The following is a 27,546-nucleotide window of genomic DNA, read 5'->3' on the forward strand; positions in this document are numbered from 1 at the left end:
TCATCAGTAGGGTTACCGAAACTTGGAAGCTCAATAAGAGTTTATTAAGATATGTTTCATGCCATCCTGACACATTATCAGTCTGTAATATAAAAATCATTCACATTTATAAAATATAAAATTAAAGTTTACTTGCTAATTTAAAATTGTATACATAAAAAAAACTAAAATTATTTACAAGGACATTAAAATTGACAAAATTTAAGAGGTAAACAGGAATATTAACCTTTAGAAAGCGAAGGATAAGAAAGGAATGGCTGTGGGACCGTCGTTTGCCCAGACCTCGACTACGCCAAGAAAAGCTGAGAAGAGGATTGACTAGATTTAAGGGAAGGTACGAGGTGCTTGATATGTACAGACTCTTAAGTGTCGTTATATATTGGCTGTGCTGGGTATTGTCAATTATGGGAAAATGTTTTTATTGTTATATATATATATATATATAATATATATATATATATTATTATATATCTATATATATATATATATCTATATATATATTAGTATATTAAATATATATTTAATATGTATATATATTATATATATTTATCTATATATAGGGATATGTATATATATATATATATATATTTATATATTTATAAATAGTATATATATACTAGCTGGTTACCCGCCATCCGGGCGGGTCCTAGCTAGATTGGTCCGTGTAACCCAGAGCATTGTTTATGAAAAGAAAATAGATAAATCAAGCCACAATTGAATACAGTACCACGACCTGATTTGTGAGGAATGCAAATCTGACAAAACAAACAACATCCTTGAAAATGAATATCAAAATGAAGCATCATAAACATATATGAAAAAAAAAATTCATGGTGTTGGCAGAGAGATTCCAATTCACCGGTGAGCCTTCTGGTAGACTATGTTCTTTGTTTTTCCCTCCAGTGACAAAATGAACAGGCGTTCCGGAGAGCCCACTCTTGAGCACGCCACATAAAGCTGCCCGTGAGAAAAGCAAGGTTGCTCCAAGTTGATGCCAGCCACTCTGAGAAACTGTCCCTGGGCTTTATTGATAGTCATTGCAAAACCCAACCTGACTGGGAACTTAAGGCGCTTGAAACTGAAAGGAAAAGCATTCTCGCCAGTTCCACACCCAGTCAGGATCATTGCTTCGATCAAGTTTGAATGCAGGGTTTTGATAATGAGTCACGTTCCGTTGCAGAGTTTTGGACTGTCCAGGTTTTGAAGAAGAATGATTGAGGCTCCGACTTTGAGGTGCAGGACATGAGGAGGAAATCCTGGAGGGTTCAAAGAGTTCTAAAATTTACTGCTTTGCTTGGGTCCATGACTGTGTCGATCGAGTCGTAGGACTTCCCGTTGCCTGGCAGCATTCTCTGTACCTGAAGATTGAGCTTGGTGACTGACTCATTCATGGGGGCCAGGATTGCCCTCTCACGAATCCAGTCCGGTTTGTCGTAGTTTTGCAGGATGCTTGGAAACACAGCGTCCATCACGTCATCAGCAGATTTGACCAGGATGCAGAAATTGCTTGGAAATTGGATTAGCCCTGTCTCAGGATCGACCGGCGCTTTGCCATTCCCCAGGGTTAACAACTGGTTGGAAAAAAGTCCAGCTGAGGAGTCACCAGACAACTGAATGGCAACTGATCAATTCTCTCTCTCTCTCACTCCAACCTTTTCTGTTTCTTACCCTCATTCTTCTCCCTATCATGCCCTCTACTCTCCCTCTCTCACTCTCTCTCTGTCACACCCTGCCCAACCCCGACCACCTTTGGTGCCATTGATGTCTTACCCCTCCAGTATTTGATAGTAAGTCATATTTACTAGGTATACCGAAAATCGAAAGTCATATTATTTACTACGTATACCGAAAATTGGGTATGATAAATTTGTAACGTTATTAAGTCTACGGGGAAGGTGCCTCGCCTCCTCCGGCGCCTTTGGAGCCCTTTGTTGCTTGAAACCCTATTGTAAACCAGGCTCCCGAACGTAGGTCTCGACCTTCCCGGGGTGGAAACCCACCTCCATTCCGAATCTCAGTCCCGTCAGACCGACAGGCCAGGCGCCCATACCAATCATACATACATAAACACATTGCCAAATATATAATAGATTATGTGTATATATATGTGTGATATATATTTATATATTTGTAAATGAAAGCAGTTAAGAGTACAGGCAGTCCCTAGTTAATGGGGTGTTTTTCCGTTCACGGCCAAGTGCCGATAACCAAAAATTGCCTATAATTATGGTAACAAATGGCGTTTATGACATCATAAGTGCCAATAAACCGTTTACAGACACTGATAAACCACTTCCCAATGCCGAAAATCACTTAATGTCACTAGAAAATTTGGTTAACGATGTTGTTAGCCAAACGCAATAAAAACCAGAATGCTGTTAACTGACACTGCTGATAAGCGAGGACTGCCTATTATGATTTTAAGCTTTTTTAATGCAAATATAGTATATATTTCTGTTACCTCCTATAGCAGAGTTACACCAACTTGGAGATCATTCTCTATTCTTACCTTTTCTTGTATGTGGATCAGTACAAAGAGAAGCCAAAGTTGGATGCCATAATGTAAAAGATACTTCAACAAGAAAAGAATAGGAAGGTAGACAGTAAAGGGTAAGGTAAAGAAAGGCAGTGTATTATGAAGGGAAACGGAAGTTGGGAAGGGCCATAGACTTGAATCTACCTTATTAAAAAGGTTAGAAGAGTTGGAAAAACCTGCCTCATAAAAAAAAGAATATTAAGGCAGTAGGTTTACCGTCTTGTGGCAATTGGGATAAATAAACAGTACTACTACAAGTGAACATTTTCCTGTTTTATTCCTTGTAGTCGTACCAATATTTTCATGCAAACGTCTTGCTTTTTTTATCTTGCAAAGTATTAAAAGTATTTGTGAGGAAACCTTTCTACAGTATATGAAAATACAGTAAAGTGTACTGTCTAGGAGATGCCATGGACAGTATAAACACAATGCTGCACATCAGAAGCCTGTTAATATAAAGTGTATTTTTCTTGTAATAAGTCATTTGCTTCATTTACAATGTCCAAGATTACCTATGCACAATTGTATTATGGTTGCAGTTTTTCAGTAAGTTTTCCTTGAAAACAGACGCATATGATAGTAGCTCTGCTTTTTTTCTCTGTAGTACTACCAGTTTCCTCATCATTATTGCTCTTTTTACAGGTACCTGGTGCTCCCCCACCTTACACATCGGTGCTCAAACCTAAGCCGATCCTGGTGGATAAACAAGCATCTGAACCCAACACACCAACTAGTAAACATTTCGAGAGGCCTATGATGAGGGGCTACTCAGATGTTTCACAGAGAATGAAAAAACGGGTTACTTTAAGGTACTTGCAGATTTTATTTGGTATTGTAAAATAACCGATTTTTTGTGCTGTTTCATACCGGTCAACTAACAAAATTACTATGAAGTGTTTTAATGAAATTGCTTGGATATTCTGGGGTTTGCATCAGTATAGAATTCGCTAAATAATCCTCTTAATGCCTGGATGGTGGGCTGCCAGCATGAGTAAGCATTGTCTGTTAAGTATTCTTTTTTATTGTTTGAAACTGGTCTTTCATGTTAAAGTACCATATTATAATAATAATAATAATAATAATAATAATAATAATAATAATAATAATAATAATAATAATAATAATAATAATAAAGTCATGAACATTCATGGGCCCACGATAGTATTTGGAGAAAATACCTAGTAGGTGAAGTTTGTGTAACACTTCTGAGTGTTGTGTATACATTTTTAAAGATAATTTTACGATCAGTGGATGTGATGATGTGTTTATAAGTCTTCAAAACCCCTAATATTGTCCTCATTCCAGAGTATACTTCCACATAGTCTTCACTAATCCTTTGCCTTGTTTCAATTTGGGATTTTTAGTATCTTTCAAGTTGTAATGCTCTTTTGAACATATGACCAGATCCAAGAGATCAGACTGAAAATTCTCTAGGATTCTTTGGAGGTGATAACAAGAGCTATCCGAAACTAAGAGCACATCTTTGTAAAGGGGGTTTATTTGTATCAATGTGTATATAACCAGAAGAAAATAGATATTAAAATTTCACTTTATGGTTCGCTTTTTCCTCTTAATAGTAATAATAATAATTTTAACTGCTAATGATATAATGAACTGTGAAACCAAAAATAAAATCCACAATAATTTTGCTGTCTATTTACAGATGGTAAAGGCTATACAAAGGGCTAATGAGTGCCTGTTCCATTTTCAGTATCAGTCATTAAACTTTATTTACCAAACTTATAAAGGATTAGTTTGAAACCGAAACACATTTATTTGTTTGCTTAGTTGCCACATTTTTATGGAATTCTGTCATTTTCCAGTTTGATATCGAGAGCTGAGCAGGCTCTCAAATGCCATCCTTTTAAATTTAAATATATTTCTATGCTCTAATTATATTAGTTTTATCTTTTAGTAGAGTTATCAAAACATCATGGTTTGAGTTGGAGAGGTGAAAGAACTTGAAAATGGAAATTATTTTCCATTTTTTATATTTATATGATATTAAGGGGTGACACTCTCGTCACACATGATATTTAAAGAACAGATTTCAGTCATTAACACATCCAGCAGAATCTTGAAAAAAATGTATGCCCTTCACCATCCAACAGTTGAAAAGCAGCCCATAAATAATTTAGCTTAATCAAATTATAGGCTAGAACCTTTATTGAGAATTAGGAATCTTTATTCAAAAAAAAACTTATGCAAACATAGAACCATGTTAATACGTTGGAATCATGCTTTGGTATCTGTATAGAGAATCGGGTGACCATTTATGACACTTGGTCCTGTTACATACATTACAATCTTTAGGTCTACATCTGCTACCAGTGGTTTGTGAGTCTGTATCCGAGGCAGCTAAATAAATAGGGCATGGATTATTACCAACACCTGAGCATCTTCTCTGAGACCTGGATTGTTTAGATGATTCAGTCTCTGACCATCTTGTAATTTCTCCTTGGGCCCTTCTGTTCCTGCCTGTCCATTAACACCTTGATCTGAGAAGGCAAGAACTAGGATTAAGGTACATGGCTAGAATTAAAAGTGCTCCCAAAAATCCCTCCTTCCAGGTGCTGAGGGAAGCAGACTCACGGGTCTTTTCTGGTATAAGAGCCTCTAGACCATTCCAAGTTAGACCAAATGAAGATGTTATGGGTAATCATCTTAAATCCCAGAAACTCATGGAAGTAAAACATCCTGTGTATCCTCCATGGCTTATTCCAGAAGCATCCGTGTGCAAAAAAGCATATAACAAAAAGGGCTGTCCTGAGGAAGAGATTAGGGGAAAATTCTTGGAGCACGAAATTGTCCATACTAATGTGACAAAAATATATACGGATGGATCAAAGTCAGATAGTGGTGTTGGCTGTACAGTTATCCTTGGTGATACAGCATATACAGCTACACTACCTGACTTTGCATCCATATTCACAGCAGAATTAACAGCCATAGTCTCTGCCCTGGATATAGTTTTTCAAAGTAGCGACACTAATTTTGTCATTTACTCGGATTCCAAAAGCACTTTAGAAGCTATTAAAAAATTCAATAGCTTCCATCCGTTAGTTCAAAAGGTTCAGGAATCGCTCTTCCATTTGTATTATTTGCGTAAATCTATCTCTTTCTGTTGGGTCCCTTCACATGTGGGGATTTGCGGAAATGAGATGGCAGATAGGGAAGCGAAAGCTGCTATTGTCTCATCAGTAACAGCCTTTAGTAAAGTGCATCATACAGATCTAAAAGGTCCTTTTAAGTCTTACATTTTAAGCAAATGGTAAGAAAGATGGACTTCTCCTCATCTTGCCAATAATAAAAAGTATAGAAATATTATAAATAATATAGTTTTAAGCAGACTGAGGATTGGGCATACTTATTTGACCCATCAGTTTATTTTAGAAGAGGGCAGCCTCCCAGAGTGTGCTTGCGGTGGCAAGATGCTAACAGTGGAGCACATTCTGGTTGCTTGCCCCACATATTTTAACCAGAGAGAGAGATATTTTAGGGGTAAATCCCTTTGTGATATTTTGGGAGATGAAGCAGATATTTCTGCTCTCATCTCCTTTTTAAAGTCTGTAAACATTTTTAATAACATTTAATTATTTTTTATCTATCACATCATAGATAAGATATTTATTTATTAAGCATTCTCTTCATTAATTCATTCATTTGTCATATGGTAATTTATCTATGAACCATTTTCTTCATACACTTATTAACTCATTTATAATGTAATTTATTTACTTTCCATTACGGCGCTGAATGGCTTCTTTGGCCTCAGTGCCTGGGCTTTTGCCCTAAAACTCATACATCCATCCATCCATTAACCCCCACCTGTGTCACCCTGGGACAGTCTGAAGACCCTCTCACCTGAGCACCTGGCATCCATTCCTTAGCACCCACATCTGGCTCCAAAGTGCCTAGCACACCCTCATAAGTGCCTGGCACTCCTGCCTGAGTGCCCAGAGCCTTTTTCATCTTCACCTAGTTCTCAGTCTCCTTCGCCATTGGATCCTGATGAACCCACCCTGGCTTCAGTTAAACAGTAGTTTGCCCAGATTATGTATTTACTTAAGAAAGCTCCTTCTGCTCCTAAACCTGCTCAGAATGACCACCAGTCTCCTATTTCTTCCGAAGAAAAGATTGACCCAGAACTTGCTTTTCCTTCAGCATATGCTGCCCTGCTGCAGTATTTGATGGTGAATTTTCCTTCCATTTTCGTCCCAGCTGCTCCTTCACCTGCATTGATATTCTTAATGAGGAACCAGCCAGATGACAGGACACACCTTTCCAAGATGGTCCTTTCATCCTCCTCTCAAGTCTTAAGGAGATGGGAGACTGGCTTTCCTCCAAAAGAGAGCAGGGTAAAGCGTCTTTCTCTTTTCCTCCTCCTCGTCTCTTTTGCAGGAGGTGCTTGTCCTATGTGACCGGGGGGGTTCCCTTCCCTCTTTGGGAGTCGCTGTCCCCTCCCAAGGGGATTTCTTAGGTCTTATTGACTTGTCTCATCAATCTGCTTTCTTGCCGGCCAAAATCATGTTTACATCCATAGAATCAGATCATCTGGGGGAAAGGAAAGACTTATTCAAAGTTTATACATATTTGAAGTCCTCAGTTTCCTTGATTGGGTTGTAGGTGCACTGGCCAAGAAAAGTGAGGACCATCAAGATCTCGCTTTGGAGATCACCTCTGACTGGGTTGGGATTCTGTTCTTTGTGAATAAGGCTATTAGAGATGGTTCTCTAGAGCTCTCTACCCTTGTTACTTTTGGGTTGTTGAAGAAATGAGAGCTCTGGTGCTCCTTTATTTTTAAAGGGTTTACCCAGACCCAAAAGTCTGTATTGCTGTTCTTACCCCTGGACAAGAATCATCTCTTCCTTCAGGATGCTGTGAAATTGATATTGTTGGATTTTCAGAAGACGATGACTCAAGACCTGTTGACACAGTCAACTAAGTGTCCCAAGGACACTTCTCCATTTCAAGCTAGGACCACCTCTCCCCTCCAGCAACAGCCTTTTCATGGAGGGAGATTTTGGATGCCATTCAGGTCTCATTCACAATCTGTTTTTCATCCTGAGCCATCAAGAAGACCTCTTCCAAACCAGCACATCAGAAGTGAGACAGACTATCAGAGTTTTGGGAGAGGTGGCTGATAAGAGGAGTGGAGCCCTTGATTCAGTGTTTTGAAAGAATGCTACATCATTGACAGCTTAATCAGTAGGCTCAGAGAGACATTTGGCCCTATTGGAGGAAGTTCCCTCCTCTCATACACAAAAGGGCCATAGAGGAGGTTCACGACACCAGCTCAGAGGGATTTTATGCAGTCATCTCTTTGCATTACCAAAGGCATCAAGGGTTTGGAGACTAGTCCTCAATGTAAGCACCTGCTGTCACTTTGTAGGGGCTTTTGATATTGACACAATTAGGGCAGTATGATGGGAACAGATTTGGAGGTTATTCAGTAAACTGAATTTCCTTAACCTAATTTATTATCTTAATACTACAGTGGCCATAAAAGAAGAACCTTACTACAAAAAACTTATCCTCCTATACCTAACTTAGCCTAGCTTAATACTGTAGTTCCTCAAAATTGCTCTTCTAACTGTCTTTGTGATTTCTTTCTTTGTGTCAGGTGAAGTGGAAGGGGAGCAAGTCACTCTACTTTGACACACTCATCAACTGCAAGTAAAAAAAAAAGACCTAACAAACAACACACACTCCCTTACTAGAATAAAGGAAATCCCCTTTTCTTTTTTTTTCTTTCTTTTTTCAAAATCTCTTGCTTACTACCAATTCAAGTCTCCGGAACTGGATCTTGACTTCGAGTCTATAGCCTCTCATTCACCACTTACCAACACTTTCTGTTTCTTTACTCTGCTCTTCCTTCTCTTCCTTAACAACTTCCTAATGGGATGCTCTGTTATGTACAGTACTCGAGAAGATATTAGGCCACTTAGAATCAAGCGGCCTAATATATTGTCGAATTTTGAAGGAACGGAAAAGTTGGGAAGAAATTTTGTCAGTGTGTTAAGCAGCTTACAGCACGTAGAGAAAAGGGTGGAGCTTGGACACTGAATAGGGGAGAGCGCTCAGTCACTTGCTTGGAGGGTTAATAAGCGGCTGTAAATATTTTTTGGTCAGCGCTCCCACCGCAATTTTTTATTACTACGAATCACTTTATCGCCCCCCGTGACCTTCATATGGGCCGAGACGGTGATTTGAGTCAACAGATAATAGCAGAGATATGTCATTGAAGCAATCTGGCATTAGAACCAGGCAGATATCAGATCAGCTGGTTGTGAGGAAGCATTCAGTTCGATGCCGGTTGCCAGATTTAATGAAGGTGGCAACCATGAATTTCCATCTCAGAAAAAGCACCCTGGTATGCCTAAGAAGACTTCTAGTTGAAGTTTAACTGTTGGCAAGTGTCAATTATTTTCTAATTGCCACTTGAGAACAGTATATCTTGATTTGCATAGAGCAAAACTGATTATAGAGTGAAACTTTATTTTCTTTGGCCTATTTTTGAAAAGTGACCTAAAGGATTTTTTTCAGATGCAAAAGAAAACTAACTAACAAGTAGAATTTCTAACTTTTCTCTTTGAAAAAATTTAATTATTAGTTGAAGAATAAACAGTAAAAATTTGAAGCAAATCCCTTCAATCGTAAGGTATCTAAATGCACTTACTTTATAATGGGTATTATGGCGTCGGCGCTCCCCTTAATTTAATTGCATTAAGTGTACTTTTATTTCTAAAAGACTGTTTTGCATTTAATATGAGGGATATCATTATTGGTCTTCAATTTTGTGAGGTTATATTGTGTGCTTTTTCTGTGCATTTGTCCTATTATAAATGCCAACGAAACAGGCAACTTAATACCATTGATGTAGCCCAGTTTTCAAGGAAAAAGAGGAATGTAATGGAGAATTAATGGAGTCTGGGAACATGGGAGAAGTAGTAGTGAATTTTGTTTTTTACTGTAATTACAACCATGAATTTAATTAATTTGCCTGTAAACTTAAAAAAAATACTTTTGTTTCCTTTATGGTATTGGCCTTTCAGAATCTTGATATTTGAAACTGTGTTTATCAGGCAACCATAGCTTTTGTTAATTTGTTTTTATGTATAAATAAATTCTGGTTTATTTAAACAGTCGAGTTAATACATCGATTATGCAATGGTTAAATATCTAATACAGCAAAGCCAAACCTAAATAATTATAATATTAATAATAATTTGCCATCTGATTATTAATGGGAATTAATTATTGTGTATGGCATTCCTTTTTGACCAGATATCATTTATTGCAAAATGGATTTCGTGATTATCTAAATTAAAAGAATTGATCAAGTGTCAACGGCTATAAACATGTTTTAATTGAAAATTGGAACATTTTTAATTGATCCATAACTTCTTTCACATTATTATTACTACTATACTTTGTAAATTCTATTACATGAATGATATTGAATTACCTACATATATCTGTACTGTATAAGCATAGAATCCTTTCAGTAAACACGACACAAATTCCATAAATATGTCTTTCCATCAGCTCGCTGCCGTCCCGCCACTCTTTGGAGGTAAAGGAACCCGATCTTCTACAGGTACCACAGGTGGTCCAGATAGAACACCTGGCCACCCCATACATCGATGAAGACTGTGATTCAAATAACCCAGGTGTGTTAGCTGGGAGTAATAACCTTCCATTGGCTTGATATAATATCAAATTCTCAATCGTCAAAAGACATATTACCAACCCTTGATATTAGTTTTCACACAGAATTATATCCTTTGTTGATGCAAATCTCCTTCACATTGGGTGGCTACGACTAAAGGAGCCTGATAAATGTATGTACGTTACGTGTCTCTTAATCTTTGTCAGACTTCGGATTGGCCTGCTTAGCTTACCATTGTGAATGCTTAATATCCATATGCTTGTTTAATGTTTTAATCACTGTAATACCACACCTTTCATAATGCACATTTCCTTCTGGTAATTTATCACAATGCATACAGTAAATGTTTATGTTCTCATAGTAAAGTCAAGAATTGTTCAATCTGAAAGCATTATGATTGCATTTATAGTTTTCCTAAACAATTGATGATGAAAATTATCAAGTGTAATAACATTAAAATATATTAATCTGGCTAGAACAATATAAAATAGTATTCTTGCTAAATGGGAACACGGGTCATTTGTATGTATAACTGCAGTTTTTAAAGGTTATTGCACATTAATTGATGGGTATGTCATACAATTCATTTGTGAGCATCATTACAGTGTCCGTCATAGACCACTTCTTATTTTCCAAACACCTTTTGAGTGTCCTGTGCTTTCTATTCTTCGTTGTACTATCTTATGTTGTGACACTATTTTTGTTAACTGTTCTGGGTTATTTCTGTATTATTGGCTACCGTATATTTCCATATAAGACGACCTTTAGATAAGATGAGGTAAAAATTTATGGCAAATTTTCATGAATTTTTCTTATATTTGTAGTATAAGAAAATTGCTGAATTACAAAACCGTCTGTGTATAGGCTAGCTTTTGGTTACCGCATATACTTAATTTTGAAGCTAATTTTAAGGTGGTTCTTTCATACACGAGATATAAAATTAGCGTATACGTATAATATGCTCACATGGTATCGTAAATTCTCCATTAATCGAAATATTGTTCTAGAGACTTCGAATTTATTTCAAAATGAAGAGAAATGACTGAATATTACTAGACCATAAGAGTTTTAGCTTACAATTACGTTTTTCGACCATTTCGGTTGAGTCAAAGTTGACCGTACGTAGTTTTTTTCCTAATTATCGTGATTTGTATGCAAATATTTCAAAAATGAGAAAAGCTACAACCTTCAATTATTTTTTGTTGTATTCTTCATGAATTTGCGCACATTTTCATATATGAAACTCTATAAAAAGCCTAATATGAAAAGGAGCAAATATTAGGATAATGCGACGTACTCATTTCGGAGATTTGAGGCCGCGAATCGGCGCGCGGAGGGAAGGAAGAAGTCTTGTTTTCAAAAATTATCCATAAATCGAAATATTGTTCTAGAGACTTCGAATTTGTTTCAAAATGAAGAGAAATGACTGAATATTACTAGACCATAAGAGTTTTAGCTTACAATTACGTTTTTCGACCATTTCGGTTGAGTCAAATTTGACCGTACGTAGTTTTTTCCTAATTATCAAGATTTGTATGCAAATATTTCGAAAATGAGAAAAGCTACAACCTTCAATTATTTTTTGTTGTATTCTGCATGAATTTGTGCACATTTTCATATATGAAACTGTAAAAAGCCTAATATGAAAAGTAGCAAATATTAGGATAATGCGACATACGCATTTCGGAGATTTGTGGCCGCGAATCGGCGCACGGAGGGAAGGAAGAAGTTTTTTTTCAAAAATTCTCCATAAATCGAAATATTGTTCTAGAGACTTCCAATTTGTTTCAAAATGAAGATAAATGACTAAATATTACTAGACTGTAAGATTTTTAGCTTACAATTACGTTTTTCGACCATTTCGGTTGAGTCAAAGTTGACCGTACGTAGTTTTTTTCCTAATTATCGTGATTTATATGCAAATATTTCAAAAATGAGAAAAGCTACAACCTTCGATTATTTTTGGTTGTATTCTTCATGAATTTGCGCACATTTTCATATATGAAACTCTATAAAAAGCCTAATATGAAAAGGAGCAAATATTAGGATAATGCGACATATGCATTTCGGAGATTTGCAGCCGCGAATCGCTGCGCGTAGGGAAGGAAGAAGTTTTTATTTCAAAAATTCTCCATAAACCGAAATATTATTCTAGAGACTTCAAATTTGTTTCAAAATGAAGAGAAATGACTGAATATTACTAGACCATAAGAGTTTTAGCTTACAATTACGTTTTCCGACCATTTCGGTTGAGTCAAAGTTGACCGAACGTAGTTTTTTTCCTAATTATCGTGATTTGTATGCAAATATTTCAAAAATGAGAAAAGCTATAACCTTCAATTATGTTTTGTTGTATTCATCATGAATTTGTGCACAATTTCATATATGAAACTGTAAAATGCCTAATATGAAAAGGAGCAAATATTAGGATAATGCGACGTATGCATTTCGGAGATTTGTGGCCGCGAATCTGCTCGCAGAGGGAAGGAAGAAGTTTTTTTTTCAAAAATTCTCCATAAATCCAAATATTGTTCTAGAGACTTCCAATTTGTTTCAAAATGAAGAGAAATGACTGAATATTACTAGACTGTAAGAGTTTTAGCTTACATTTACGTTTTTCGACCATTTCGGTTGAGTCAAAGTTGACCGTACATAGTTTTTTTCCCTAATTATCGTGATTTGTATGCAAATATTTCAAAAATGAGAAAAGCTACAACCTTCAATTATTTTATGTTGTATTCTTCATGAATTTACGCACATTTTCATATATGAAACTCTATAAAAAGCCTAATATGAAAAGGAGCAAATATTAGGATAATGCGACATACGCATTTCGGATATTTGCGGCCGCAAATCGGCGCGCGGAGGGAAGGAAGAATTTATTTTTCAAAAATTCACCATAAATCGAAATATAGTTCTAGAGACTTCCAATTTGTTTCAAAAGGAAGAGAAATGACTGAATATTACTAGACGGTAAGAGTTTTAGCTTACAATTACGTTTTTCGACCATTTCGGTTGAGTCAAAGTTGACCAAACATAGTTTTTTCCTAATTATCGTGATTTGTATGCAAATGTTTCGAAAATGAGAAAAGCTACAACCTTCAATTATTTTTTGTTGTATTCTTCATGAATTTGCACACATTTTCATATATGAAACTCTATAAAAAGCCTAATATGAAAAGGAGCAAATAATAGGATAATGCGACGTACGCATTTCGGAGATTTGCGGCCGCGAATCGGCGCGCGGAGGGAAGGAAGAAGTTTTTTTTCAAAAATTCTCCATAAATCGAAATATTGTTCTAGAGACTTCGAATTTGTTTCAAAATGAAGATAAATGACTAAATATTACTAGACTGTTGTGTATTTTGCTTACCCAAAACTACCAACATAAAATATATATATATATAATATATATAATATATATATATATATATATATATATATATATATATATATATATATATATATATATATATATATATATATATATATATATATATATATATATATATATATATATATATATATATATATATATATATATATATATATATATATATATATATGATATATATATATATATATATATGTATGTGTATATTTATTTATTACATTTTCCGATTCGGTACGAATACATAAATAAAAGGAATGCAGGTGACACTTTTCTTTTTGCATACAATGAAATATCATATTCATCCTTAGATACGGAGATATAAAAACTTGAAATAATAAATAAAAAAATAAATATAAAACAAATGCAGAATACTCACTCGTAATCCTGACTCTTCGTTCTATTCTTGTTTTCTCCCTCCTCCATTGAAGAGTCTTGCATTTTTTTCCTCTCGACATGACAAGGTACAGGTGGAGGAGGGAGACGCGCCCTTACGGCGATGGGCTAGGGCGCGGTCCCGTGCGCCCTCCCCTGTCCATCGTTGACTCGCACTCCAATAAAAGACCGCACTGTGGTATTTGCAGTCACACTCCCCGAACCTGCATAGAGCTATTCTGCAGGTGCGACAGAAGAACCAGGTGTCTCTCCTTCTGCCATTCATATGGCACACCCGGCACCGTTTCTGCCTGCGCCCTTCTAGGAGCTCCAGTGTGTGATCCCCTGACAGTAGCCGACACGCAGGGTCCACTACCCGACGAGAAGGGGTGCAGGCGGGGCCGTCAGCAAGGGTGGCGGCAGCAGGGGCGGCGGCAGCAGGGGCGGCGGCAGCAGGGGCGGCGGCAGTAGGGGCGGTGGCAGCAGGGGCGTCGGCAGCAGGGGCGTCGGCAGCAGGATGACCGAAGTTGGCCCTCCTAAGGTCTGCCCTTTCCTCTACAGGCAGATCTACAGCTTGGGGGAGGGGGGTAGACATGGAAGGCCACTCATCGGGATCAAAGTTGATGAGGGCATCCCCGGCTGCCTCGAGGAACTGTAAGTGGGTCATCCTCCGGAGATTGGGACCATAGTACCCACAGTAGAGTATGTATGCATTTTGGAGGGCCAACTGCAGAATGTATATGAGGAGCTTCTGGGTCCACCTGGTTCTCCTGGCGAAGGGATAATACTGGATGAGTTGATCAAAGAGATCAACTCCTCCCATGTGCCTATTGTAGTGCCCAATGACGGTAGGGCGCTGTACACGAAACTGCTCATACACAACTCGGCCCTGTCGACGTGTCTTCTTCCTCTGTACGATCTCCTCTTGGGACGGGTTCATGGCTCGTCATAATCATGGGGACGAGTCAGACACCCTTCCAACAGATGATGAAGACAGCTCCCTTCCGCCGCCACTCTGTCTCTCCTCTTGCCAGATGTTGCGGATGGCTAGCGAAACTCTTGAGGACATTCGGGGCCCCACGCACCAACTGAAGGGTACCACTGACGTGAACACCTGCTTCATACAGTTCCTGGGCCAGGGATACTAAGTTATAATAATTATCCATAAACAGGTGGTATCCCTGGTTACGGAAACGATCCACAAGCCTGAAAAGAGTTTCACGCATCGTGGAGAAGACCCCGGAATACACTAAGAAGTCCACGACGTATCCAGTGTTGGCCTCGGTAATAAAAAAAAATTTCACTCCATATTTCTTTGGCTTCTTGGGGTTATACACTTTAATGCTTAGACGTCCTTTGTAAGGCATCATCCCCTCATCCAAAGAAAGGTTCTTTCCAGGCACCACGAGAGTTTTACAACGTTCAGGAATGTAATCCAACACTGGGCGCACTAAAATGAGGCGATCGGAGTTATTCCGGGGTATGGCCCTTCGGTTGAAGGCATTGAAATACCTGTCCAACGCCAGGAAAGTATCACGGGGCATAACGCCGGGCACATTGGGCGTACCTAAGAAAAAATTAAGCCTCCAATATTGCCTGACGTCGGCAGCAGGCATCAATCCAAAAAAAATGTGGAGCCCCACGAAATGAGCCATGTCAGTGAGGTTGCAGTCTTGCCAGCGATACGATAATGTCGTGCGCAGTTCATCACGGCAGTACCTGGCGTAGTCTGCCGTCTCTGCTACCAGGTACTCCAGCAATTCCTGCGTAAGGAACGGCTGAACGAACCCCAGAGGAGTCAGGGGAACAGGTACGGCGAGCCCAGGATTTGGCGTGAATGGGTGCATGTTAGGTGGTGTGGGATCCTCCGTCCACCCCTCGTCGCTCTCGGACGACCAACCTTCACCTTGGCTGGTGCGACTATCCGACCTTCTACATGCCCGTGCGCGCGCATGAGCACGGGCACGATTTCGCACACAAACCCCCCCCCCCCCACTGGCCCATCTCCCTCACTTAAGCCTTCGCTTTCTGTATTGTCATCCGCAACAAAACTAGACCCCATATCCTCATCCTCCCCCTCCTCAGATTCCCCTTCATACGCACTAAAACCACTGAATTCTAGTTCACTTTCAGGATGTGAGCCTCGAACGGACATTGGGGCAAATATTTGTCATCACTATCATCTGGAGTTATGTCGTCATCACTAGATGACCAACCACCATCAAAATGAGGACTTGCGACATACTCTCGATCGAGGTCCAATCAATATTCGTCTATGTCCCTTGGTTGGAGCCCTCCCAAATTCCTACGAATGCCCCTAAGGATGGCCCGATGCTTCCTAGGGGTTACTAAAGGCACATGAGACACTCTAAAAGCACTTTCATCCACACGTGGTCGCACAGAATGGCGTTGAGGAGCCAGGTCATGTTGGGTGCTTGGTCCTTCCCCAGCATCCAAGTCCAAAACTCGCCTTACACGATCCCTACCGACGGGTAAAACGCGCCTTTCGCATTCCATACGACGTTGAGACATCTCTATGAACGTCCTGTAGCAACACAAGTGTTCAAAGTCTCGCACAAATTCAGTCAAACACGATTGCGCCAAAAGATCGCTGTCGGATGATGCGTCGCTGATGCTGGCTTAAGCGAGAAGGAAGGATTTTGCGCATGCGCACTTGGGTCACGCTTCTAAACAAAACACCTTGATCCGTGAACTCCCAGCATCCCCTGAGCCGCGTGATTCAAAAGTTTTCGGCTGGTAGGCCTATAAGTATTTTTCTGCAAATTAAAAAAAAAACTTTTTTGAGTCGACGTATAATACGTCCAATTGGCACACAGGAGACATTTTGACTCGACGTTTAATACGTCCAATCGGCATAAGAGGGTTAAAAAATAAAACCAGGACTTTGTGGATATTTCTCATAGAAAAGTACCGTAAATAGGTGAACCTTCTGCAAATAATGTGGGTATATGTTTCAGAGAGAAATCCGTGAATCTGGGGAGTTCACTGTACGTATACCTTTATCATTCTCTTGGGATAACGAGATTGGAAAGAGAGGTTTGTCAGTGTGCGATAATTATCGTACATAATTATTGTTCATCTGACTGACTTGTTCTAAACAGTTGTATGTAATCCAAAATCGTGTTATTGCACCAAAATGATAATTTAATGAAAAATTAACATTATACCTAAATGTTTCTGTTACCATAATTAAACTACCATGAAGACTTCTGAAAGGTTACTGAAAGATAAAGGTTGCTGTTCATGCAACCATAACTTTTATGTTTACATTTTATCAGCTGGGCTCACATGCATAAAAGTTTATTTAATTGATACAGAATTATGTCTCGAATATGCCAATAATATATAAGGTAAAATGGTTTCACTATCTTTATTATCAGTGTATATCATCATGTGAATCTTTTCATGTATGGTTATTACATCAAGGCCGAGGCTAGCCTACCTATCAGCATCACTTAAAATTTACGGTTTGATTTTTAGAATGGTATAAGACGACCCCAAATTTTTAGGGGTGAATTTTAGGATTTAAAGGTCATCTTATTTGCAGAAATATATGGTATTTACACTTATTTTTGGAATTCTTGCTCTTTCCATCAAAGCCATTTTCAATAGGGTAAATGATCGAGCCGCAACATTTTGTTGTTCCACTATGCTGCGACCACTTCCAGAAAAAGTAACATCAGTTAGAGGTGTGGTTCCACTAAACAGTGCTCCGAGACCTCTACACTCCTATCAAAATAAGTGTTTCATCATAAATTACAAAATAATGGCACATTTCTCATTAAACAGGATAATGAAGGTCTAGCCGTCCACAGTGCTATCTTGCCAACTATGACACTCTCGAAAATTTTACTTAAAATACCTTAAAAGTAGACTAGTGATGCTGTAAGGAAGACGTCCGGGAGAATGTTCACCCTTTGTAAAAATCTGTATATCCATATGTCCTCTCTTTTCTTCCAGGAACTAAAATGTAGAGCATTTTACGCCTTTTCTTTTGATCTATATGTCGGAAATCCGTTCCCTCTATGTAATATTATTCATGTATTTTTGTCCGTGAAGAAACACATTCATACCATTGAGGAGTGAGAGATGTGTATTTCTGGTGATAGAAGTTCACTCTCGATGTGGTTCGGAAGTCACGTTAAGCCGTTGGTCCCGTTGCTGAATAACCACTGGTTCCATGCAACATAAAAACACCATACAAACAAAACAGAAACACATTCATGGGGGGGTCCAGTCCCTTTTTTATGTTTGTTTGTGCATGCATGACAAACACTATGCTTCCATCCACATACCGCCTCATGTACAGCCACTCCGTGAAATAAAGTTGGTTCGCTCACTCTCCTCGTCCTCACAATTGGTGACCCCAAGTAGGTGACCCAAGCAGTTTTGGCTTTGCCATTAAGGGACTAATTACCGCCGCTCAGAGAACCTTTAATGGACCCATACGGTGCCTAGTCTAGGTTCTCTGGTACTTCTCAATGCCATTAGCGGACTCACAATGGCATTTCTGTACAGAAGTGTTTTGGCGTTCAGTCTTACGGTTTGGCCCACCATTCATGACTTCTCGTTGACTGTAAGCGTGAACTGACAAGATGATGGAGAGTTCAGCGCATTCACTCAACTCCTCTGCGTCCACCTCGACCCCGCGATCTGCGAGATGCTTCTTCACGCTCAAGTCCTCCTCGACACCTGTGCCGTGCCCCTGACAACCACACCATTGGAGCCCCACCACGTCAAGCTGCCGCCCTTCTGCAATAAGGACATCGCAACATGGCTACAACGGGCAGAAATACAGTTCCGGATTCACAGCATCACTCAGGACAGCACCAAGGTGGACCTCATCGCCGGGACTCTCACAGCGGATGCCTTCAAACGCCTCGCCCCATGGTTGTGCAGCCAGCCCGTGGAGCTGCCCTACGAGGACCTGAATAGGGAGCTTATCCAGGCCTTCTCCCTCCCAGTTCCCCAGCGAGCCGCTCAAATTTTCGACCTTGTGGTCAACCCCATGACCACCTCGGATCCCAGACTGGCCTGGCACAAGCTCCAGGACCTGGTCTTCCTGCCAGAGGTGGACCACCAAGGATGAAGGCAGGAGTGAGCATACTCTGTCAACTCTTCCTTCGCCAGCTCGCGCTTGAAGTCCTAAGCCAGATCCCTAATGCCGAGACCATGGAGATGGAAAGTCTGGTGCAGCGGGCTTTCGCGCTGTTTACCGCCACCCAAATTGCAAAACTCTCTTCTCCTCTCTGTCAGCCAACAGCCTACAGCAAGAGTACATGGTTGGTGCAGCATACCAGCGATCTTCAAAGCCCCTCCCAGACGTTGGGTGGTGCCGCTTCCACAGCCAGTTCAGCAGCAGGGCACGAAAGTGCAAGCGCCCTTGCTCCTTCCGCCCTTCAAAAAATGACAGAGGCAGCGCCCAAAACAAGCCCCCCATGGCAGCAGCAGTAACGAAGTCCCTACCCAGGGGCTTCTACGTCCAGGACAGCATCTCCGGCTTCAGGACGCTGGTTTCCTTTGTCTGCCGAGGATCGCAACCGTGCCCCCAACAACCTGGCCGCCCTCATAGCTGCAAACGGGACGCCCATCTGCACCTACAGCACCAGGGCCCAGACAATCTTGTTCCTGGGCCAGACCTACACCTGGCCCTTCGTCCTCACAGACGTAGTGACCCCTCTCCTGGGGGCGGACTTCCTCGCCTACCACGGCCTCTTGGTGGACGTGGCCTCCCAGCACCATCTCAATACTGAGATCTGCTAGTCCCACACACTCACCAGAGGACCAAGGGCAGCCGCCACCTGCTCCATCCTTCTACACCACAGATATGCCTCCCTTCTCCAGGAGTTTCTGGACATCTTCAGCCCCGAGCTTTGCCAGGTGGCTGGGGCCGTGCCCAAGCACGGTGTTCCACCATATTGAGACCGAGGGGTCCCCAACACACGCCAAGTTCCACCGCCTCCTGCTGAAGCCCTCCAGGAAGCCAAGACCGCATTCAAAGAAATGGAGAAGATGGGAATCTGTAAAAGACAGCGAGTCTGTGGGTGTCTCCCCTCCATGTGGTGAAGAAGGCAGACGGTACATGGAGGCCCTGCTGTGACTACCGGCACCTGAACCTCGTCACCACACCCAACAGTTACCCCCTGCCAAACATGCAGGACCTCACCGGGCCCCTCCACGGTGCCATTGTCTTCTCCAAGATCGACTTATTAAAGTCATATTTTCAAGTCCCCCTCCATCCCGATGACATTCCGAAGATGGGAGATCATCATGCCCTTTGGATCCTTCATGTTCACCTTCTCCACCTTTGGCCAGCGGAATGCTGGGGCCACCTTTCAATGCCTCATGGACAGCATCCTCAGTGACTTACCCTTCTGCATCTTCTACATGGACGATATTCTTATCTTTTCCAGATTGCCGAAGAAGCACCTGAACCACATCTGGGCCATCCTCAAGTGCCTACAGGAGAACGGACTTGATGTCAGTTTTGACAAATGCACCTTCGGCACCGAGAAGGTGGATTTCCACGGCCATGAAATTACAGCAGCAGGAGCTTGTCCCATGGCGCCAAAGGTCCCGCAGTGGAGAAGTTCCTGACACCGACGACCGTCTAGGTCCTCCACGAATTCATCGGGTTGGTGAATTATTACTGAAGGTTCGTCCTGGACATTGCCCACACCATGTGCCCTTTGACCGAGGTCCTGAAAGGCAAACCTGAGAAGCTGACATGGGGAGAAACGAACAGCTTGCCTTCGCCCAAACCAAGTCTTCCCTCAGCAGGGTCACCACCCTGGCTCACCAGGACCCCGACGTGCCCCTGACGCTCACCACCAATGCCAGCAACATCGCGTGCAGCACCGTCCTGGAACAGCTGGTCAACGGAATCCCCACACCACTAGCCTTTATCAGCAAGAAGTTCAAACTAGACGAGACTTGCTACAGCACATTCGACCACGAGCTCCTTGCTGGAGGGCGTCCCTTTCACCATAAGGACAGACCACTAGCCACTGGTCCACACCTTCGTCAAGGTGGGCGACACGTGGTCCACAAGGCAGCAACGTCATCTCACGGCCGTCTCTGAGTTCGGGTGCTCCATGGAGTATGTCCCCGGCAGAAGAAATCCCATAGCTGATGCCCTCTCGAGGGTTGAGATCAACTCCCTTCACCTCAGTGTCGACTATGAAGACCTAGCACGTGTACAAGCCTCCAACCCAGAAGTACCAGCCTACCGGACCACCATCACCACCCTTCGCTGGGAGGACATCCCCTTTGGTCCCTCCAGGACAATGCTCCTCTGCGATACCAGGACAGGACGCCCTCATCCCCTGATACCTGCCTCCCGCAGGAAACAGGTGTTCAACGTCATTCATGGCCTCTCGCACCTGTCGCCCCACATGACAACCAGGCTCCTGGCGGAGAAGTTTGTGTGGCACGGCATCAGGAAGGACGCTCGGGAGTGGGCCAGAAACTGCATCATGTGCCAGAGTAGCAAGACGAGAAGGCACACCGAATTGGGGATAGGCTCTTTTCCCCAGCCCAGGTGAAGATTCGGACACATCCACGTTGAAGTTGTCGAGCCTCTTCCTCCATCTGACGGTGTCAGATACCTCCTGACAGTGATTGATCAGTCTACCAGGTGGCCCGAGGCCACCCCAATGTCAGAAGCCACTGCAGATGGCTGTGCCAAAGCCCTGGATCAGCCGCTTCGGAGTGCCTGACGACATCACGATGGACCAAGGACCCACCTTCGCGTATGAGCTCTGGTCTTCCCTGGCACGCCTGATGGGGACCAAGCACCACACCACGACATCCTACAATCCCGCAGCCAATGGCATGTTGGAAAGGGTCCAACGCTCTTTCAAGGTTTCCTTAATGGCACGCTGTCAGGGCCCTGGTGGGAAGGCACAGCTTCCCTGGGTCGTCCTCGGTCTTTGCACCGCTCCAAGGGCCAACGATGCTCCTTCACCATCTGAGAGTTGTACAGGGAGACCCCAACATTGCCAGGCGAATTCTTCCCCACCGACAGCAACGATCCTGATATTCCCATGGCTAGGTTGCATGCAGCCGCCCAGAAGTTCATTCCCTGCCGAGAGACATACATTGACGGGAGGAAGCAGTTCCACCCGTGAGCCCTGGATTCCTGCAGTTTCATCTTCATGAGGAATGATGCCACCCTTGACGAGGCCCTACCGGGGCCCACACCGAGTCATCCGTCGAGAGGAGGCCTTCCTCGTGTCAATCAGCGGTTGCAAGGACTGGGTCTTGATAGATCGCCTCAAGTCTGCCATCATCCCCGACGAAGACGACCCCGCTCAAGGCCCTCACAAAACCCCGATGCCGCTGGTTCCTGACAGTGCCCCTAAACATCATTGAGGCCGCTCAAGGAAAGCAATTGAACCCCCCAGGCCCACTACCAGGGGCAGCATCCTGCTTTCCTGCCCTCAAGACGACGAGGACACGCAAGACAACGAGGACACGTAAGACGCCCCTCAACCGAGGGAATCATGAACCCAAGGACTCCTTCAGCTCCCCACATTATTCCATTAGTCATCCAATGATTCTATGTAATCATTGTCTTTCTGGGGGGGAGAGTATTTGTAAGGATGACATTCAGGAAAATGTTCTTCCTAACATTGTAAAAATCTGTATATCCATATGTCCTCTCTTTTCTTCCAGGAACTAAAATGTAGAGCATTTTACGCCCTTTCTTTTGATGTGTATATGTTGGGAATCCATTCCCGCTATGTAATATTATTCATGTATTTTCGTCTGTGAAGAAACACATCCATAGCGGGGGTCATGTCCCTTTTTGTTTATGTTGCTTCATGCGTGCGTGATGGACACTACGCTTCCGTCCGCGTACTGCCTCATGTACAGCCGCTTCACGGAATAAAGTTAGTTCGCTCACTCTCCTCATCTTATTCAGTCCTCACCATGCCATCTCAACGTTTGCCTAGTTAATTGTTTAAACAAAGTGCCCATTTCCCGTGTTAAATATGCACAAAATTTGCGCTCAGACACTGGTACTGTTTCCTTTATATTAGTGGTAAATGTTGGCGGCTATTGGGACGTGGCTGGGGGAAATCTAGCGAATTTTTGGGACACCAGAGCTCTAGGTAACATTTAATTAATTAAGTAAACACCAGAGTAAGGTTATAAATTGAGTAAATTTATTAAGTATTGATGATATAATTCATTTAAGATATTCATTGTGTTGGAAAACAAACCTGATTCCTGAGACAAATTTCAACGATTTTGCTTTGAACATTACGATGTATTTTTAACGTTTTCCTTTTTTTTTTTATTAATATACATTACATAAATTGTAATTACATTCATAGTGTAAGTTTTGTAAAATATAATAGTGTTTTTAGAACTTTAATTTAAATCGTAGTTTGACTTCATTACATTTTGACTCATACCAATTCTAGATAAATTGTTATACGTAGTACTCATCTTTCTTGCAGAAAGTGGTAACATTCATATTTACACAATAGTACATGTCTGAGAAATTTACCATTTAATCATGTAATTGTTATGATCTTAATAGTACTCTCATATCATCTAGTTTATTTCACATTTTGGGCATGTGAAGAAGCATGAGTGTGGCCACTAATGTTTTTGGCAGCTCAGCTAGATGTACAATAAGGCTGGAAAATTGTTCCCACCACAGTTTCACTATGGTGGAGTGAGTAGGAGTGCAGTGCTGTAAACAATCATTCTCACATATTTTATGTGGTATTTTGATTGAAATAAGAACAAAATTTGTATAATTATGATCAAATAAGCTCTGTGGAGTTTCAGTTCTGATATCAGTAAGGATAAAACCTCAGATTACAAGGCAAGAATTCCTTTCAGTTCAACCACACAACCCCTGGGAATTCCATGTCTTACACTTTCATTAGTATCGGCAGCAAAACGTTTTATTGTGCTGATTACAACTAAAATTTTGAGTAATGTCGATAAACATTACATATATATATGTAATTTGTGTTCGCTACACTATTCAACGAGTGCTGGGAAGGAAGTGTTCAAATGTGGTTCAAGGTGCATCGTTATTTGGTGGGATGCCATATTGGATTCAAAATTGCCTTGAACACTTATTTTATGAAGACTTAACATGCTTATTTTATTTTGTATATATGGCAGTTTCCTATAACTCATTAGTTAATGAAACTTTAATCTTTTGAATAGTTCACTTAAAGGTTTAATTTTTTTCATCAATTTAATATTTAGTGAAAATGTGAACATTCAGCAATTGACTGTTTGCGACCCAGATATTTACCCTAGCACAAAATCAGTCTGGAATATAGTTTGGAAAATTTTCTAATCCAGGTAGAAGCGCTGGAATATTAACATCAAAAAGGTAACATTTGAAGGTAATGAGTATTTTACACTCTACTTTGAGATTCAGGGCCTCTGTAACACGGTTTTTTCGCAATAACTTTTTATCTATGCATTTCATAAATATAACGCTTATTCAGAATACATATTATATCAACACAAATTTTGAGTGTATTCTGCACTACGTAAGTTGAATAAATTTGGTACTTATAATGTAAAAGTGACTTTTTTTGAAGACGGGCCAACTTACTAAGAGAAAAGGTTTCGAACGCACTCGTTACATAACTTATGACAGCATTTCTTCCCTCTTTCTCGATGGATGATTGGCTATATGTAACGAAGGCTAAACCTCTGGCAACAATGACATACAAATTTAAATACAAGCAAAGCAGTACACCTATATGAACTCTGGAACCTCTCCACTGATAATTGTCATAATGAACAAACCAACAAAATATGTTAATAAATACAAAAATACTTCGATTATTAGTCTAACTCCCAAAATAGGTTTCCAAAGAAATTACAGTCTACTTTATAGGTCACAATCAGATTGACAAGATGTAGGGAATACTAGTTGGTAATTATCAAAAACATAGTAGACAAGCTTGATTTGATAACTGCTATATCCAATGTCAAGCAATTTTTATTTATTAGCTATATCTACTATTTTCTGAAAAAAAATAGCCGGTACTGTATATTGGCTTTAAACCTTCACCAATAATTATCGTCAGAATGATGACTTCATGAGGCTCCACCCACTTTCGCCTCGTTATAATTCAGGATAACACTGAAGGCTACCATGGGCATTGTTGGATTAGAAAATTTAACTTCTGGCTATAAAACTAATTTCTCGAGTAGTTGTAAGAAGTGCTAAATGATCCTCAAGGATCCCAGCAGTTGGCCTAAACGTTTAATTCATGTATACGTATTACTGCTATACTGTTGCGGCACTACTGCTACAGTAGTATTACTACGCTAGCACTTATACCCCACCCACATCTATGTATCGTTCCGCCATTCATAAAGTCTTTGGGTTTCAGAGCCAATGGAGTTTCTGTCTGGTGGATGGGCGGGGCAACATTTAGTCAAAAGGTGTTTGTTTACCTTGCTTACGTAATGAATGTTTTTCGACTCTTGGCTCGTAATCATTGGCCATGGCGTCGGCTAGATCATTTTTACTCTATAAAAATTAAAACAATCGGGTTTAGGTTATTGATAATGCTGACAAAATTTGTGTGTGGTTGTAAAATATACATATGTCAATTTTCAGCTACATCCGATGCTTTGACAAGGAGCAAAGTCCAAAAAACCGTGTTACAGAGACCCTGAATCTCATAGTAGTTGATCATATTTCATCCCATGTACAGTTTACATAGTTAAAAGGAACATATTACAAGTTATACCTTTTGATTTCCCAGAAGTGGTTTCCACGGTTTCGGATAAAAATTTTACTACTTTGTTACTATTTGATTTTCAGTTCATATTTTTGACAAATCCTTCAGGAATTGGTAATTATTTTTAAAAGTTTCTCCAAAGAAAACTTAGATTTTCCATTTTATTCAGATGTAGGTAAAAGTCGTGTGAAGGTCACATTATTTTAGTATGCATTGTAGAAACCAAAGCCCAGTCACTAACTGCTACTAAAACTTTTTATGTGTTCTTTTAAAGTTTTTTAGTATGATTAACAAACTTATAAACAGTTCAGCTTTTAAAATTATGACATTGCCAAATTCTCATTAATGATGTTAATTTAGATTTGTTCATACGCGGATAAACCTTCGGTCTTAACAGTAGGATCATTTCTAGCGCCAGCTGGATCCGGTTAAAATGCAGATGAAAGCAAGGAAACTTGTGATATCTGGCAACGCATGCATAAATCGGGTGAAGAGAGGTCAAAGACCACGCACCTATGCCACCACATTAGTCTTTCTCTTAACCGCCCTGGCGAGTGTCATGGTTGACCTCTCTTGGCCTTTACCCGCTTCATTGCCCGTTTTGTTTGTGTTTAGTGTGTGTGTGTGTGGCTGTTATTATGGCTTCTTCTGCTCCTTCCCAGCCTCATCAACGTGTGTACCTCAGAATTCCAGGTTTTCCGTGTTCTAGTTTTTTGGCTTCGGCAGCAACCGATCCCCACATCACGTGTAGCAGGTGCTGCTCTAATTTTTGTACTACAACAAATCCTTGCACAGAATGCCGTACATGGCCTAAAGAGCGGTGGAAGTCGTTTTATAGCAAGAGAGAGCATCAGAGGGTTTCGACTCTTCCTTCATGGGAAGGTTTTTTGCCTCTTCCCGATGATTCATCTCCTGCAATACTCACACCCCATAGTAGCATTGGGCCTGTGTCTCCTTCCTTTTCTTCCATTGATTCATTGTTGGAAGTATCGGGAGGCCCTCAGGCTGATTTTTGTAATGTTGCTCCTTCTTCTTCCGGAGTTCATTTGATATCCGGGAGGGGGAAGGCTTTTTCATCATTCTTATTTCTAGGTGGTCCCCCGTTCTTGGAGGGGTTGCTAGCGCACTTTATGGAGGCTCGCTACCCTCTTCCTCAGGCTGGCCAGGCCCTCCCCCCTCCACCTGGCCTTGTCTTCATGGGTAGCTGAGGTCAGCCATCTTGTATTGCTCTGCGAGTGACTTGCCACTTCTTCGAGTCAGAGGGAAGCCGTGGCGTCAGCCCCGTTAATGACATCACAGGATCAGTCATTTTGAATTCCTTCACCAGTGGCGTCTGCTTCCCCTTTGGACCAAGGAGAAGCAGTGACGTCATAACCACTTGTGACGTCACTTCCATTGATGACGTCACTCCCAGTCATCTCCTCTGCACTACCTCTCTCAGCTGTGACGTTATCTCTGCAACCCAGTTCGCTGCATCTCCCTTCCATGTCATGCTGATCCATTTGAGGCTTTATGCCAGGCAGTGCTTAAGAGGTTGGACTCCGTTTTGGATGATAAGTTGGATGCCTTGTCGGCTGAGAGGACTGGAAGGCAACATGTTGCATTGTCCCCGCCTCCTGAGAAGAGATCGCGTAAAGGAACCAGTGCTGTCTTCCTCTCCTTCTTCCCCCTCTACGCCATGTCAGTGTATCAAGTGTTGGAAGGCTAAGGACTTTGCTCTTTCTTCACCTGTGAGGGAGGACCAACACGGCCATGTTTCGAGAGTGTTGGTGTTTCGGAGGGTGATAGTGTATCTTTCCTTGTGCAATCTGCA

General features: G+C 41.2%; 1 protein-coding gene across 1 annotated transcript in view; it reads left to right on the plus strand.

Moving 5' to 3' along the window:
• Window positions 1–27,546, plus strand: part of LOC135216422 (potassium voltage-gated channel subfamily KQT member 1-like) — a 691,013-nt gene that overhangs the window by 645,374 nt on the left and 18,093 nt on the right. The window contains exons 16-17 of the mRNA XM_064251767.1: window positions 3,179–3,345; window positions 10,085–10,209. Coding sequence (XP_064107837.1) covers window positions 3,179–3,345; window positions 10,085–10,209 — 292 coding nt within the window. The remainder of the gene's footprint in view (window positions 1–3,178; window positions 3,346–10,084; window positions 10,210–27,546) is intronic.

Source organism: Macrobrachium nipponense, chromosome 6 (genome assembly GCF_015104395.2).
Source record: "Macrobrachium nipponense isolate FS-2020 chromosome 6, ASM1510439v2, whole genome shotgun sequence".
NCBI classification, from domain to species: Eukaryota; Metazoa; Arthropoda; class Malacostraca; order Decapoda; family Palaemonidae; genus Macrobrachium; species Macrobrachium nipponense.